General features: G+C 41.7%; 1 protein-coding gene across 6 annotated transcripts in view; it reads right to left on the bottom strand.

Moving 5' to 3' along the window:
• LOC122542597 (AP-3 complex subunit beta-2) overlaps window positions 1-17,310 on the bottom strand; it is a 240,980-nt gene that overhangs the window by 46,277 nt on the left and 177,393 nt on the right. For all 6 annotated transcript variants that reach the window (XM_043680543.1, XM_043680547.1, XM_043680545.1 and 3 more), the window contains 2 exons: window positions 6,892-7,003; window positions 2,178-2,337 (listed from right to left, as the gene is read on the bottom strand). In XM_043680543.1, coding sequence (XP_043536478.1) covers window positions 2,178-2,337; window positions 6,892-7,003 — 272 coding nt within the window. The remainder of the gene's footprint in view (window positions 1-2,177; window positions 2,338-6,891; window positions 7,004-17,310) is intronic.

Raw genomic sequence — 17,310 nt, 5'->3', positions numbered from 1 at the left:
ATATCAAGAAGCAGTTAGGAGGCACTAGTTACTACAAAGACTATGGACCCTGACAACATTTTGGCAATAGTACTGAAGATTTGTGCACCAGAATGTTCCACTCCCCAAACCAAGATGTTCAAGTACTGTTCCAACACTGAATCTATCAATATGGAAAAATGCCCAGGTAAAGCCTGTACACAATGAGCAGCACAAATCCAACCCAGCCAATTACCATCCCAAAAGTCTACTCTTGATCATCAGCAAAGTGATGGAAGGTGTCAACAGTGCTATCTGGCAGCATCTTCTTGGCAATAACCTAATCAGTGACACCCAGTTTGGGTGCCCCACTCAGCTTCTGACCTTGTTACAACTTTGATTCAAACATGGACAAAAGAGCTGAATTACAGAGGTGAGGTAAGAGTGATAGCCCTTGACATTAAGGCAGCATTTGATTGAGTGTGGCATCAAGGAACTCTAGCAAAGCTGGGATCAATAGGAATCAAGGGGCAAATTTTCCACTAGCTGGAGTCATACCTGTCACATGGGACAATGGTTGCAATTGTTAGAATCAATCATCTCAGCTCATGACATCTCTGCGGGCAGTGCTGAGGATATTGTCCTTGCTCTAACCAGCTTCAGCTACTTTGTCAATGACCTTCCCTCCATCATAAAATCAGAAGTGGGGACATTCACCAATGATTGCACAATGTTCAGCACCATTCGTAATGACTCAGATACTGTTGCAGACAATGTTCCAATGCAACAAGATCTGAACAATGTCCAGTCTTGGGCTGACAAGTGGCAAGTAATATTCCCGCCACACAATTTCTAGACAATGACTATCTCCAATAACAGACAATCTAACCACCACCTCTTGAAATTCAATGATGTTACCATCACTGAATCCCCCATTATCAACACTATTACCATTGTCCAGAAACTCAACAGGACTCTCCTTATGAATATATGGCTTCAAGAGCAGGTCAAAGGCCAGAAATCTTGCAGGGAATAACTCATCTCCTGACTCTCCAAAACCTGGCAACCATGTACAAGGCACAAGTCAGGAGTGTGATGGAATACCCCTATTTGCCTGGATTGGTACAGCTCCAATAACACTCAAGACGCTTGACACCACCCAGGACAAAGCAGTCTGCTTAACTTGAACCAAATCCACAAGCAACCACTCCCTTCACCACTGACGTTCAGCAGCAGCAGTGTGTACTACTTACAAGATGCACTGCAGAAATTCACCAAAGATCCTTAGAGAGCACCTTCCAATCTCACAATCATTTCTATCTAGAAATACACAGGCAGCAGGTACAAGGGAATGCCTACACCTTCAAGATACCCTCCAAGCCACTCACCATCCTGACATATATCACTATTCCTTCACTGCCACTGGGTCAAAATGCTGGAATTCCCCACAAACAGCATTGTGGCTCTACCTACAGCAGTTAGACTGCAACTCATGTCACCTTTTCGAGGGCAACTAGGGACAGGTAATAAATAGTCATAGTCCCACATAGTCCCTTATAGTCCCACAACCCTGCAGCGTCCGTTTCTACCTCCTGCTCAAAATCCACAAACCTGACTGCCCCGGCCGACCCAGCCATATCTCCTTCCTCAGCACCTGCCTACAGGTAATAAATGTCCAGCTAGCAATGTCACACCATATCACACCATTTGGCCAACAGTAATCAGATCAACCCTCAATTGTATAGTAACATAAGAAACAGGAGCATGAATAAAGAAGAAAATCTGTGAAGTATGCTCTTAGTTATGCTAAAAGAAGAAGGGGAGTATTCTGTTTTGCTGTTTAAAGTGTATGTTGGCTCCAGAGATAGTATTTAGTAAATGGTGCTTTTGTTTTATTCAGTAGAAGTCTTAAAACTTAAGTAAAAGCATCAGGATAAGAGTATTGTGACATCCTGTCAGCTATTCAGTGGAATTTTAAATTTCTTTTTAAAAAGTTATTTGTCTCTACGGCGATTGTAACAAATGGCCCCCTCATGCCAACCACATATAACAAATCTTCTCCTTACCTAATTGCCTTATTCCTTCCCCAACTCTTCTCTAAGATGCATTGTAATTTTCTTGCAATTGGAAATTTCCTTCAATTAGTTGAACAAAAACAGGCCCAGTTTCATGGAAGAAAGCACTGAAAGTACCCACTCATTGTGCCCAACTTCACCAACCTGTCCTCGCTCTCATCTTGTTTCTTGCTCTTCTCCTTTCCTGCTTTCTTCTTTCTCTCCTTGTCCGACTTGGTCTCTTCATCACTCTCTTCATCATTCTCTGAGCCACTCTCACTCTCAATTTCACTCATGCTTTCAGACTCACTGGCAGTTGGGGACTCTGTGAACATTAAAAGCCATTTATTGAGTTAGACCAAGGGGTTTTGGCCAACAGTAATCAGATCACCCCTCAATCGTAGAAGAACATAAGAAACAGGAGCATGAATAAGCCAGGCAAGTCATTTATTAGAGACCAAACATCTGTCTATTCTGACCTTAAATATATTCAACTATAGGACTTACACAATCCTCTGAAGTAAAGAATTCCAAGATTCACAACTCTCTTAGAAAGAGATTTTCTCCTTTTCTCAGTTCTAAATGATCAACTCACTTATCCATGCCTCCCATATTCTAGATCCCACAGCTGAGGAAAACAGCCTCTCAGTTTCTACCTTGTCAAGCTCCTTTAGAATCCTTAATGTTTCAATGAGATTGCCTCTTACTGTTCTTCAGTCTAGACAGCACAGGTCCAATTTGCAGATCTTCTCATTGTAGGAAAATTATCCCAAAACCCTGTGCAATTGTTGCATGGCATCTTTATTTTGTACTTCAATCCACTTACAGATTGCCACCCTAATTTTTTTGTAGCACCTGCATGTTACCTTGTTTGAGCACATGCTAGCCTGTTTGAACATCAACATTTACAAATTTCACAGCTGTTAAAATATATTTTGCTTCTCCTATTTTTGAGCAAAGTGACTAACTCCACATTTCCATACATTATATTCAAATCCCCGCTTGTTGCCTACTCACTTAACCTGAATATATCCTTTCACAGCCTCTTTGTGTCCTCTGCATATCTTAATTCACTTAGATTTATATCTTCAACAAACTTTAATATGTTATTGTTTATCTCTTTGTATAAATCATTAATATAGATTGCAAATAGCTGAAACCCCAATATTAATCCTTGAAGCACTTTACTAGTCTTAGCCTGCCAATTTAGAATTGCTCCATTTATGTCTTCTTTCTGGTAGGTAGGTAAACTGGCCAATAATATAAAGGAGGATAGTAAAAGTTTGTTTAGGTATGTGAAAGGCAAAAAAAATGGTTAAGACTAAAATTGGGCCCTTGAAGACAGAAACAGGGGAACAAAGAAATGGCAGAAGAATTGAATTGGTATTTCAGATCTGTGTTCACTCGGGAGGACACAAGCAATCTCCCTGAGGTAACAGTGGCTGAAGAACCTGAACTGAAGGGAATTTATATTTGCCAGGAATTGGTGTTGGAGAGACTGTTAGGTCTGAAGGTTGATAAGTCCCCGGGGCCTGATGGTCTACATCATAGGGTACTTAAGGAGGTGGCTCAAGAAATCATGGATGCGTTGGTGATTATTTTCCAGACTTCGATAGATTCGGGATCAGTTCCTGTGGATTGGAGGGTGGCTAATGTTATGCCACATTTTAAGAAAGGTGGGAGAAAGAAAACAGGAAATTATAGACCAGTTAGTCTGACCTCAGTGGTGGGAAAGATGCTGGAGTCTATTATAAAGGATGAAATTACGACACATCTGGATAGTAGTAACAGGATAGGTCAGAGTCAGCATGGATTTATGAAGGGGAAATCATGCTTGACTAATCTTTTGGAATTTTTTGAGGATGTAACTCTGAAGATGGATGAGGAAGATCCAGTAGATATAGTGTACCTGGACTTTCAGAAAGCTTTTGATAAAGTCCCACATAGGAGGTTAGTGAGCAAAATTAGGGCAAAGTACTAGCTTGGACTGAACGTTGGTTGGCTGATAGGAAACAAAGAGTAGTGATAAATGGCTCCATTTCGGAATGGCAGGCAGTGACCAGTGGGGTACCGCAGGGAGCAGTACTGGGACCGCAGCTTTTTACAATATATGTTAATGATATAGAAGATGGTATCAGTAATAATATTAGCAAATTTGCTGATGATACTAAGCTGGGTGGCAGGGTGAAATGTGATGAGGATGTTAGGAGATTACAGGGTGACCTGGACAAATTAGGTGAGTGGTCAAATGCATGGCAGATGCAGTTTAATGTGGATAAATGTATGGTTATCCACTTTGGTGGCAAGAACAGGAAGGCAGATTACTACCTAAATGGAATCAATTTAGGTAAAGGGGCAGTACAGAGAGATCTGGATGTTCTTGTACACCAGTCAATGAAGGTAAGCATGCAGGTACAGCAGGTAGTGAAGAAGGCTAATAGCATGCTGGCCTTCATAACAACAGGATTGAGTATAGAAGCAAAGAGTTTCTTCTGCAGCTGTACAGGGCCCTGGTGAGACCACACCTGGAGTACTGTGTGCAGTTCTGGTCTCCAAATTTGAGGAAAGACATTCTAGCTATTGAGGGAGTGCAGCGTAGGTTCATGAGGTCAATTCCTGGAATGGCGGGATTACCTTACACTGAAAGACTGTAGCGACTGGGCTTGTATACACTTGAGTTTAGGAGACTGAGAGGTATATGATTGAGACATATAAGATTATTAAAGGATTGGACACTCTGGAGGCAGGAAACATGTTTCCGCTGATGGGTGAGTGCTGAACCAGAGGACACAGCTTAGAAATACGGGGTAGACCATTTAGGACAGAGACGAGGAGAAATTTCTTCACCCGGAGAGTGGTGGCTGTGTGGAATGCTCTACCCCAGAGGGCAGTGGAGACCCAGTCTCTAGATTCATTTAAGAAAGAGTTGGATATAGCTCTCAAGGATTGTGGAATCAAGGGTTATGGAGATAAAGCAGGAACAGGATACTGATTAAGGATGATCAGCCATGATCATATTGAATGGTGGTGCAGGCTCGAAGGGCAGAATGGCCTACTCCTGCACCTATTGTCTATTCTTGTATGGAGACCAGTTCTATATCTGTGCTAATACATCACCGCTAATTCCATGAGCCCTTATCTTGTAGACTGACCTTTTTGCCTGGCCACCTCATTGACTGCCTTCTGAAAGTTCAAGTGTACGATACCAACTGGTTCCTCTGCCAGTTACATTCTCAAACACACTACTATATTTGTTAAATATGATTTCCCTTCCAAAAACAAGTATTAACTTGTTCTAATCATACTATGCTTTTTTAAATGAATTTTTAAGAATTCTTTAGTAATAGTTCCCAGCACTTTCCTGATCACTATGGCAGGCTAACTGGTCTGTTCCATTCTCTCTTTTTCTCTCTCTCTCTCTCTATCTCTCTCTCCATCTCTCTCTCCCTTTTCTGAAAGCATTGTTACATTTGCCAAATTTCAAGCAACCACAGCCAGCACATCCACTCCCTCTGTTTCAGAACTCGTAGGATGAAGCTAATAGGTCACAGAGATTTGTCAGGTTCAAATCACACAGGATCAGAATTGTTGCAGCACAGAAGGTGACCATTTAGCCTACTGTCTTTGCAGTTCTTCAAACGATCATTATTTGGTGCCAATCTCCTGCTTTTTCCCCATATCCTTGAACTCCACATCTAAATAATGACCTAATGTCCTCTTGAAGTCCTTTGAACTGCTCCAGTATTTTGTCTCTGCTGATATTAATTACTCTAATTTCCTCAATCTTATTTGCCCCACATTTACCCTCTAATTTTGATATGTAACTTATATCTTCTATTGTGAAGACTATCCTCAACTCAACAATAACAACTTATATTAATATTGTGTCTTTACCATAATAAACTATCCCAAGGCACTTCATCATGAAACAAAATATGACGGTGAGCCACATTAAGGGCGGCACGGTGGTTAGCACTGCTGCCTCACAGCACCAGATACCCGGGTTCAATTCCTGCCTCAGGCGACTGACTGTGTGGAGTTTGCACATTCTCCCTGTGTCTTCATGGGTTTCCTCCCACAGTCCAAAGATGTGCAGGTCAGGTGAATTGGCCAGGCTAAATTGCCCGTAGTGTTAGGTGAAGGGGTAAATGTATGGGTGGGTAGCGGGTCGGTGTGGACTTGTTGGGCCGGAGAGCCCGTTTCCACACTGTAAGTAATCTAATCTAAGGAGATAGTGGGTTAAATGATTAGAGGTAGATTTTTAATTTTTTTTAAAAGGGGCGGCACAGTGGTCAGCACTACTGCCTCACAAAGCCAGGGACCCGCGTTCAATTCCAGCCTTGGGTGACTGTGTGGAGTTTGTACATTCTCCCCACGTCTGCGTGGGTTTCCTCAGAGTGCTCCGGTTTCTTTCTACAGTCCAAAGATGTGCAGGTTAGATGAAATGGACATGCTAAATTGCCCAAAAGAGTTCAGGGACATGTGGGTTAGGTTAGGGGGAAATGTAGTTAGGGGGAAATGTAGTTAGGGGGAAATGTAGAGTAATAGGGGAATGGGTCTGGATGGGTTACCCTTCATAGGGTTGGTGTGGACTTGCTGGGCCGTAGAGATTCTAATTCTAAATGATCAGAGGTGGATTTTTTAGGAGGGTCTTTAGGGGAAAAAATCAAGTGGAGGGATAAAGGGAGATAATTAGAAAACTTAGGACCTCATGGTTCTATACTTTTGTTAAGAAATTAATTAATTAATCTAATATCAACAACACCTAAAAGCAGTTAAAAAGATGTGCTAACAAAATAAATTGCGAACATTTCCAGTTGAGGCAACTGTGTGAGATTACAACTTCCGTCATCTGCAACCTCCAGCACTCATTACTCACGACTGTCTGCTGATTCAGTAGGTTCAGACTCCCCCTCGGAATCAGAATAGAATGGTTTTTCGACCTTCTCCTTTCTCTTTTCTCTGCCAATGGGTTTAGTCCATTCTGAAACCTGGGAAGAAGGAATTAAGTAATGATTCATCCAATTTGCACAAAGTGACAAGGGGAATCAAACCATAAGGCAGGCCGTAGTTTTGGATCAGGATGTGACAGAGAGATTTAGAGGCTCGTCTTGTAAATTATAACTCTCACGGTCCACTATTAAACTCATTATTGGTGTGTAGTTGGGCACAGACAGTGGAAGATGCACAAGACAACACTGAATACAACCTTGAATTTCTACCAAATGCTGTTAAGTCAGATTATGTGAAGTCATTGTCAGTTCTCAAAATGTCTGTGCAAAAGTCCTAAGCAACATGCAGGTAAGAGGACACACAAATCACACAAGGCCCATGCTTCCCAGCCCAGGACACATGCATTATGTTGAGATACAAAGCGTCAAAATTACCCAGCCTTTCCATGTGTAACAAATTCAGTGTAATAATGTCCAGCTTGATTGGCAAGAACATAAAATTTGGAAGGAGAAGTAGGCCATTTGGCCCCTGAAGTCTGCTTCTCCATTCAATAAGATCATGGCTGATTGGATTGTGGTCTCAACTCCACTTTCTGGCTTGGTCCCATAACTTCTCACTCTGGTCAATCAAAACTTTACTCTAACTTTGAATATATTTAATCAACAATATTCTCTGCAGAAGTGAATACAAAAGAAATCTTTCTTATCTCCATTCTAAATGGGAGACTCCTTGGCTGAATCTTAAGTTTCTTTTGACTAAGTCTGAATTGCGTTGAGGTTTTTGGAGGGTTTTTCACAGTGAGGCCAAGTGGGATTTCTCATTGTATCTTGCTAAACTCACCGCATTAATGAACTATTACACTCCTACTGCAAATCTTGTGTCTCATTTCTAACTCATCTTACCACGTGCTATTCCCAGAGTAGCTTGCCACTCAATGGATATCTGCAAATGACTGGCAACTCTTGAGCCCATACCTGGACTTTAGAAGACCTGGACGAGCTCTGGCATTCTAAAGTTGCACTGCATCTCGAAGGGCAGAGTCAGAACATGGCAGAAAAGAAAAGATGGCATCATGATTCTCCAAGGGACCTGGAGGTCCTGATAGGGTGATTGAAGGAGAGGAGTCCTCTTCTGGAAGACCAGCAAAGGAAGTCATGCCAAAATGCTACCAGCTTGGTCCACGGTCACCACTTGAGGCAGTGCCATTTCCAGGCTGCAAAAGAACAGCCAGTAGTACTTCTAGAAGGTAAATAACTCTCCCTATTCCACTAGGGCTAATACCACACTTCCCTTAGCTAACTCACAAGACTCTATTGTCTATGGAGAACTGCCTGGTTCGACCAGAAGCACCTCCTGAAGCTCTGAGCGCGAGACAAATGGGGCCTCAGAAATGTTGTCACTTGCACACTACTAACCGCTTGGGTAATGATGCCTAAATGGAAACATTAGGCATAGAGAGTGTAGGAACACAAGTTGGCGAGCATCTCAATACAACAGCATTTCAGCTGGTTATGGAAGAAATTACCCAGACTGTTGGCAGTTGGAGGTCTGCCAGATACCAGTTACCTGATCAGCCCTAAGCAGGGGATGAATCTGTGGTGCTGGCAAACAAAGACTTCATCCAAATGCACAGGCAGAGCAACTACAGCAGACAGGCGTCTAGAATGCAGTGGGCATTTCAAATGCACATCCAAGTACTTTTTAAAGGTTGTAAGCTTACCGCAACAACTATCCTCTTAGGCAGTGCATTCCAGATCTCTGGGGAAATTCTGTTTCCTCAAATCTGCTCTAAACCTCCTGCCTTCCAACTTACAATTATGCGCCCTTGCTTAATGACTGTTCAACTAAGGGGAACAGCTGTTTTCTATTCACTCTTTCCATGTCCCTCATAATCTTATGCACCTCTGTCAGGTCCCCACTCAACCTTCTCTGTTCCAAAGAAAACAACCTGAGTTTATCCAGCCTCTCTTCATAGCTTAAGTGCTCTATCCCTGTCAACACTCTGGTGAATCTCTTCTGCCCCTCCTCCAGTACAATCACATCCTTCGGGAAAAGCAGAGACCAGAAATGTACTCCAGCTGTAGCCTAACAAAACGTCTGTACATAACCTCCCTGCTGTTCCAGTCTATGCTCTGACCTATCAACTTTTCACTCCCACTTTCATTTACCTATCACATTCCCAGCTAACTAACCCCCAGCCCCATGCCCCCTCCCATTTATCTCTCAGTACCCCAGCTCACAAGCCTCAGTCCTGATGAAGGGCTTATGCCCGAAGTGTCGATTCTCCTGCTCCTAGGATGCTGCCTGATCTGCTGTGTTTTTCCAGCACCACACTCTTGACTCTGATAAAGGCAAGTGTCCCGTATACCTTCTTACCTACCCTATTAACCTGCCCTGCCACCTTCTGTGAGTTGTGAACAAACACTCCAAGATCACACTGTTCCTCTGAGCTTCCTACTTCTCCTGCCATTCTTGATTTCTCCCTTATCTTGTTACTTCGTCCAAACTGCACCATCTCATACTTACCAGGGTTACATTCCATCTGCCACCAATCTGCCCATCTGACCAATCATTTAAATCCTTCTGTAACCTAAGACCTCACCGTCAACCACTTGGCCAATCTGTGTGTCAACTATAAACTTAGTTATCATTCCTGTTGTGCTGGGATTCCAGACCGATGGGTGCCTGGACATCAGTGACAACTACTTCCATAAGACTTTGAGACATGGCTGCGTGCTTAACACATATTAGATTAGATTAGATTACTTACAGTGTGGAAACAGGCCCGCCGAAGCGTAACCCACCCATACCCCTACATTTACCCCTTACCTAACACTACGGGCAAATTTAGCACAGCCAATTCACCTGACCTGCACATCTTTTGGAGTGTGGGAGGAAACCGGAGCACCCGGAGGAAACCCATGCAGACACGGTGAGAACGTGCAAACTCCACACAGCCTGAGGCAGGAATTGAACCCGGGTCTCTGGCGCTGTGAGGCAGCAGTGCTAACCACTGTGCCACCGTGCCGCCCACATATGTTGTGTGTTTGCTGAGTAAGCTGGTGGAACATAAAGCAGGCATGAGATTTACATGGCACATTGCAAGATATGTTCCCCCTTAACTGAGGACTGCCTGAAACAAGCAAAAACAGCAGTTGCTGGAGAAACTCAGTAGGTCTGGCAGCATCTGTGGAGAGAAAACTGCTTATTGTGCAATGCACTAATTGACACTGCAAGACAAGAAAAGGCATCTTGGTAGCTGCAAAGTGAATGTGTACTATGAGAGCAAACAAGCAGCCTTGAGGATGCAGCCTGGCCTAATCCATGGGTTGGTGTTTGTGTCTGTGCACAAAGTGCTCCTGCTGCAGCCCCCAATGCTCTTACCAGTGTGTACAGCAGTGCAAAGTTGTGCTTCCAGAATGCTTGTCAGTGCAACAGAGAGGTGCTAAGATGACCATGAGAGGTGGTTGGATACTGCATGCCAATGTTTGTAGAGAAAGTGTGCATGTGACTGATGCTTGTGGATCATGCCCTGAGCTGCTTTTTGGTCATTTGCAACATGTAGATCATTTGCAGCAAACAGCAAGCTGAATCCATTCATGTTGAATCTTCCCGAGGGCTAGTTTGTTTGGTTATTAATATGGGAGTCTGAATATTAATATGATGAATTGTGATACCAATAGGGCATTACTTGTCAAGTAATAATCACTGGCAACTGGCAACTCTCCTTGTTTACCTTATCTCAATCTATCATAATATTGTTCAGCTGTATCAAATCTTCCCTAAATCTTCTTTGGGAGATTCATATGTGGAATGAACGGCCAGACAAACTAGTAGATGCAGGAAGATTACAAGATTAAAATATTTAGTCAGGTATATAAATAGGAAAGGTTTACAGGGATATAAGGGCAAATACAGGCAAATGGGACTAGTTTAGCTTGGGAAACTTGGTTGGCATGGACAAATTGGACTAAAGGGTCTGTTTCCATGCTGTACAACATTACGAATCTATAAGTTAAAAAAAAACAGTTTGCCCAACTTCACCTTGTCACTAAAATGTCTCAACCCTGGAATGATTCTGGTAAATTTCCTCTACACCTTCCCAAGGATCCTCACATCCTTTCTAAAGAGTAGTGACTAGAGCTGATTGCAATACTTTAGCTATGACCAAACCAGACCTTTGTTCAGAATCAATCCTTTATAAATTTGCTATTAATTAGGAGCAGCCCTGTTGTTTGGAGATGGAGAGTAAATTAAATCATTCCTGGAGCAACATGTGGTTTTACATAGGTACAGAAGTAGACCATTAGCCCCTTGAGTCTATTTCATATTCAATGGGATCACGGCTGATATGTGGCCTAACTCCATGTACTTGCCTTTGGCCTATATCCTTTAATACTTTTGCTTGACAAAAGTTTATCAATCGCAGATTTAAAATTAACAACTGATCCTGCATCTAATGCAATTTGTGGAAGAAAGTTCTAAACATCTACCACCCTTTGTGTGTAAAAGTGCTTCCTAACATCTCTCTTGAATAGTCTGAGAATTAGGGCCAGGCTATGCCCCATAGTTCTAGCATCCCCAACCAATGGAAAAGCTCATCTTTATCTACACAATCTTTTCCTGTTAATATCTTGAAAAATTCAATCAGACCACCCCTTAACCTTCTAAGTTCTATATTTCTCCTAACTTACAAACATTCACAGTTTATGTACTAATTATTAATCAACAAAACCAAAGATTTAAAAGATTCTAATATCGGTCATCTAGAGAACAAAAAACCTAGCATCTTATAACTCCTTTATTAAGATTTCTGTTAACCAACAGTGATTGGGTCATACTCCAGACATCATAATGTCATTAATGTACAAGAAATTTGCTTCATTATTATAATATCATTGCTGATTAATATCCACCAGAGAAGTAACTGGTGGATATTAATTATATTTGAGCACATATAAATAGGGTATGGGTGTCTTGGGATGAAGTGGTAGTGTTCCTACCTCTGAACCAGAAGACCCAGACTCAAATCTGATCTGCTCCAGAGATGTTATACATCTCTTAACAGGTTGACTGGAAATTATCTACATTGAAATAAGGAGCAGCTGTGAGTGCGACACTGAACGTGAGATGAAAATTCTAAGACTGAGGAAATTAATAAACTCCCTCCACAAAGAAAAGCTGCCTGTCTTGATTTCTATCTCACTGTTTGGCATGGAATCTACAGCTGAAAAGCATCTAAATGAATAAACATAAGAAATTGGCTGTGCCAGGAAACAAAATGGGCATTGTGTCAGTGAGGCAGAGCAGTGGATTTCAAAATGTGGAGTTCTAGCCACTGGAAGGTCCTTGAGGCAGACTAGAGGCTGGCCCAATAATACCATAGCTGAGCCGCATGAGGTAACAAGCCAGAACTCTCATCCCTAATACTTACAACTCCTTACACAAGATATAAACAACAGAGTTCTCATGAGCATGGCATGAATTGTCATAAGCACAAGCCATGCAGAGTTTCTGAGCAAGAATTAAGTTCCTACTGATATTGTTTGATTCATATCAAGTATTAGTTCTCAGAAGACCACCAAGATGTTTTATACCACAAATTACAATTTTTCAAATAACTACGCTCTTTTGTAGGATTTATGTTATAATATGTAAAGGTTGATGCATTTGTATGAATAAATTATGATACATTCCAAAAAAAATGAACACACTTATGAATCTGTTTTTATATTGAATAGAAAATATACAATTTGCAGAGTCTTCTGCCCCCTTTAAGGTCAGAGGGGGAAAGTTCAAAGGTGGGTGGCAAGCTTTTTTACACAGAGAACGATCAGTGTCTGAAACATGTTGCCAAGGATGGTGGTGGAGTTTGATACGTATGGGGCATTTAAAGGACTTTTACATAAGCCCATGAATATGAAAGGAATGAAGCGTTATGATCCAAGGACAAGCAGAAGAGATTGGATTAATTTGGCGTCATGGGCGGCACAACATTGTGGGGCGAAGGGCCCAATCCTGTGCTGTAGAGTTCTATGTTCTAATCACTGCTCTTTGTCAAATGCCCACTCTCAGTTTCAAAGCCTCTTCTTACCCACCCTTAAGAGGTGATCTCAAAGCAGAAAATAACAGATAACAGACTGTTTTTCCTCAAAGCAAGAAGATGTTGCTCCTTCCTAAAACAGAAAATGGGTAGAATTCTTCTCTGACCAGCTTGGTTAGTTCTTGTGGTAATTGTGATAGAGCCGAAGACACTGAAGTCAGCACAAACAAATGCATTCATTTCTAACATGGTTTCTCATTAGAACAGATGGCAATAACAACAACAGGTAGATGCTGATGCCAATGTAACATATGAAACAAGCAAGTGAAGAACACAAAGCTTCATGTTAGTGTGGTCAGCTGTATTTATGTGCCTAAATAGCACCAAGATTTAGCGACAAGGGAGATGGGCCAAAACACTTTGTTTCAAAGCAGAAGTACTACCTATTATGGTGACTAATGCTGTAGTTACCTGGTTCAATGGATTCAATATTTAGGTTATCTCAATCAATACGTTCATTTAATGCCATTGATATTGTCAAGTAAAAAGCCTGCAGTTACAAAGCATTTATGACTGTAGTGGCAGTTTGATGTGGCAATAGATAGGTTGTGTATTGTAGTCCCTCAGAATAAGGATAATGCTTGGTCACAGCAAGAACGTGCCTGTGCAGTCTTTTAACATAGGAAGCTTGTTGCACTGCAACTATCATGTAGTTCTGGTCAACCAGGAAACATGCCTGTTCTTTCCACCTATCATATGAGGAAGATTTATGAATTGATAATCAACTTGTTTGGGCCACCTTCCTTTGCTTTCAAGTCCTGAGATGGCACTTAAATCTGAAGCTTTTGCTCTAGAAATGGGGATGCCACTTACTGCGCCACAGGACCATCATCTTGAGCAGGCTGCGCTTTCAACATCGCACTTTCTGGGTGAATACCCGAGTAAATGAATAATCACAGATTCCCTGACATAAAAACACAGCACTGCAAACAACACACCCACACCTCTTTCCAGTCTCCCAGCAATCCGATTCGCAACTCCATCTCCACGGTCGCTTCCTCCTGCAGGCAGCATTGTAGAGGACACTCCCGATCAGACAACCAGAATTCAACAAACTGCAGAGCCACAGCACTGCAAATACTCCCCATATCCACCCACATCTTTTTGCCTGTCCTATGGTCAGTCTTGTGATTACTAATCTACATTCTTCTGTTTTGGGCTAATTACTAATCTGCATTCCTAATCTTTTAGCCTGGGGACTTTAGGAGTTCACTATTTGACCCATCAAACCTGCCCCATAATCAATTAGCTGCCTAAGGATTCTGTGATCCATGAATTGTTGAGGAATCAATCATTTGTGTTTTATTCCTAAAAGCTGACAATTGTCTAGGATACGGATCCCTTGGGAATATTGACCCGAGAGGTTTCATATGATCCACACTAGGGTTACTAACTAATGGCATTACTTTAAAGTATTCAGGCCCGCAGTTACCCTAACTCTTGTTGAAGTCTTCAGATCTGATTGCTGGGGTTTGTCCAGGCCCAGTACTTCTATTTTTATGACACCACTGATCAAGGTGGATAAAGCAAATTTATCAGACAGAGAATGGAGCCATTTAGTCTACATCTTGAGTACCTCAAGTTGAAGCAATAAAACTTTCCCAATATCATAAAGAAGTGAGAAAAAGACTTTGTGCTTTCATATCTGCTAATCAACTTAAAAGCAAGTAGAGAATTCTACTTGAATAAAAAGACTCACATTTATACAGCATTTCTCATGGTGCCTGTGCATTTCAAAGCACTTTACAACCAATGAAGTAATTTTTGAAGGTTAGTCACACTTCTAACATGGGAAATACAGCAGCCAATTTGAGTACAGTAACCTTCCATAAACAGCATGTGATAATGACAAGATAAGTTGTGCTTTTCTGATGTTGGTTGGTTGCACATCGGCCAAGACACCAGCAGAACTCCCCAGACTCTTACTTAAAGTACAGGTACACAATCTTTTATCCGAAATCCTTGGGGCCAATTGTTTTCCAGAATTTGGAATTTTTTGGATTTCGGAATAAATGACATTTTCACAGTGAAATTAAAAAAATTACCTAACAGCAGACCTACGTGTGGATAGCACACACACTGAGACACAATTGATGCCTGCCAGTGCTGGGCCACACGCCATGTCACATCTCAGTGACGTGGTTCGAGTGGGTGTGGAGTTGGGTCACCTATTCACATGCCAAAATGACGCTCCACACTCCACAAAAAGAATTTCGGATTTTGGAGCTTCATGGATTTCAGAATTTTGGATAAAGGATTGTGTACCAATACTGTCATAGGTTGTTGGGTCAAAATCATGGTTTCCTGCTCTATGAATGTACAATGAGTATACCTGCAGCACAACTCAGCAATTCAAGAAAGTAGCTCACCATCACCTTGTCAAGGACAATTAGGGATGGGGTATAAATGCTGGTCTCACTAGTGACCACCAAAACTTGTCAATGACTTTTTAAAGATCTCTAGCATTCATTGTTGAGGGCAGACAGGCTTGCAATGTAATGTCTCATCCGAAAGACATACCTCCAACTGTGTAGCCCTTCCTCAGCGCTGTAATGGAGAGTCAGCCTTGATTCTTATGCTCAAGTGGGATAGGCAGCCACATCCTTATGATTTAGGAGGCAAGCGTGCTAACTAAGCCACAGCACATATTCACAGGACACCAGCCACATCTTCAACAATCAAAATACTATAGAGCACTGGATAGGATAAATCATCAGGTGGGGACACTGTTAACTGATAAAGATGAATATGATTAAAATCAAACCTGTTACACTTCTCCACACAGAGACTAATGGGAAGAGACAGAGATTGTCAATTCAACTAAAGCTGCACTACCATCATTTCAATAATAGAACTCGTTCATTAATGTGATTGTGAAGGAAATGATTTTGATTAAAATGAAACATGAAGGACATTTTGTAAATTAAAAATATCTCTGTCATTAGAATAAACCAGAGAAAGCCCAAAACATTGAGGAAACCAGCTCCATCCCTATCTGCAAACCAGCATTAAAAGATCACAACAAGGCCATAAGAAATAGGAACAGGAATTGGTCATTCAGCCCTTCAAGTCTACTCCATCATTCAACAGGATCATGGCTGATCTGACATCCCTTATTTCCTGCTCTTTCCCCATAACCGTTGATTCCCCTACTGATCAAAAATCTACCTATCTCAACCTTAAATATTCACAGACACTCTGCCCCACAGGTCTCTGTGGCAAGGCATTCCAAGATTCATACTCCTCTGAGAGAAGACATTCCTTCTTCTTTCATTCTTAAATTGGCATCCCCTTTATTTGCTCTCTGGTTCTAGACTCTCCCATGAGGGGAAACATCCTCTCAGCATTTACCCTGTCAAGCTCCTTAAGAATCCTATGTTTCAAAGAGATCACCTCTCATTCTTTTAAAGTTAAGAATAGAGTCCCAACTTATTTAATCTTTGCTCATAAGACAATCACTCCATGCCAGGAATCATCCCAATGAGCCTTCTCTTAACTGCCTCTAATGAAATGATCTTTCCTTTAATAAGGGGGTCAAAACTGCTCACAGTAGCCTGAATGTGGTCTCACCAGCACCTTATGCAGTTGCAGTAAGACTTCTCTGTCTTACACTTCAACCTCCTTAAAATAAGGGCCAACATTCCATTAGACTTCCTGATTACTTGCTGCACCTATGTGCTAGTTTTCTTAATTTCATGCACAAGTACCCCGAAATCCTTCTGTGTTGCAGCTTTCTGCAGTTTGGCTCCATTTAAATAAGGTTCCATTTTGTTCTTTTCAAAGGAACAAATTCGCATTTTGCTATATTTTACTGCATTTACCAACTTTTGTCCACTTACTTAACCTATCAATGCCTCTCTGTCAACTGTTTATAACCCTCTCACAACCTTTCCAGCTATTTTAGTGTCATCTCCAAATTTGGTTACATGTACAACCTTCTTCCAAGTCATTAATATATGTTGTAAATAGTTGCAGTCCCAGCACTGATCCTTGTGGAGCCCCACCATCCCAGGTCACCACCCTGAAAAAGAACCCTTATCCCCATTTCCTGCCCATGAGCCAATTCTCTATACCTGTCAATATATTACCTTCAGCACTGAGCCCATTGGTATTCTGACTTTTTTTTGGCATCTCTTCCAGTCTCTTTGGATACATCACTTAATAAAGAATTTAAAACAGTTCCCCTTATTCCAAATGCAATCTAGCCAAGATGAGATCAAATTCAAACATCCCACTTCAATT

The sequence above is a fragment of the Chiloscyllium plagiosum genome, chromosome 40 (genome assembly GCF_004010195.1).
Source record: "Chiloscyllium plagiosum isolate BGI_BamShark_2017 chromosome 40, ASM401019v2, whole genome shotgun sequence".
In the NCBI taxonomy this organism is placed as follows: domain Eukaryota; kingdom Metazoa; phylum Chordata; class Chondrichthyes; order Orectolobiformes; family Hemiscylliidae; genus Chiloscyllium; species Chiloscyllium plagiosum.
This window is presented reverse-complemented; position numbering and strand designations above follow the sequence as displayed.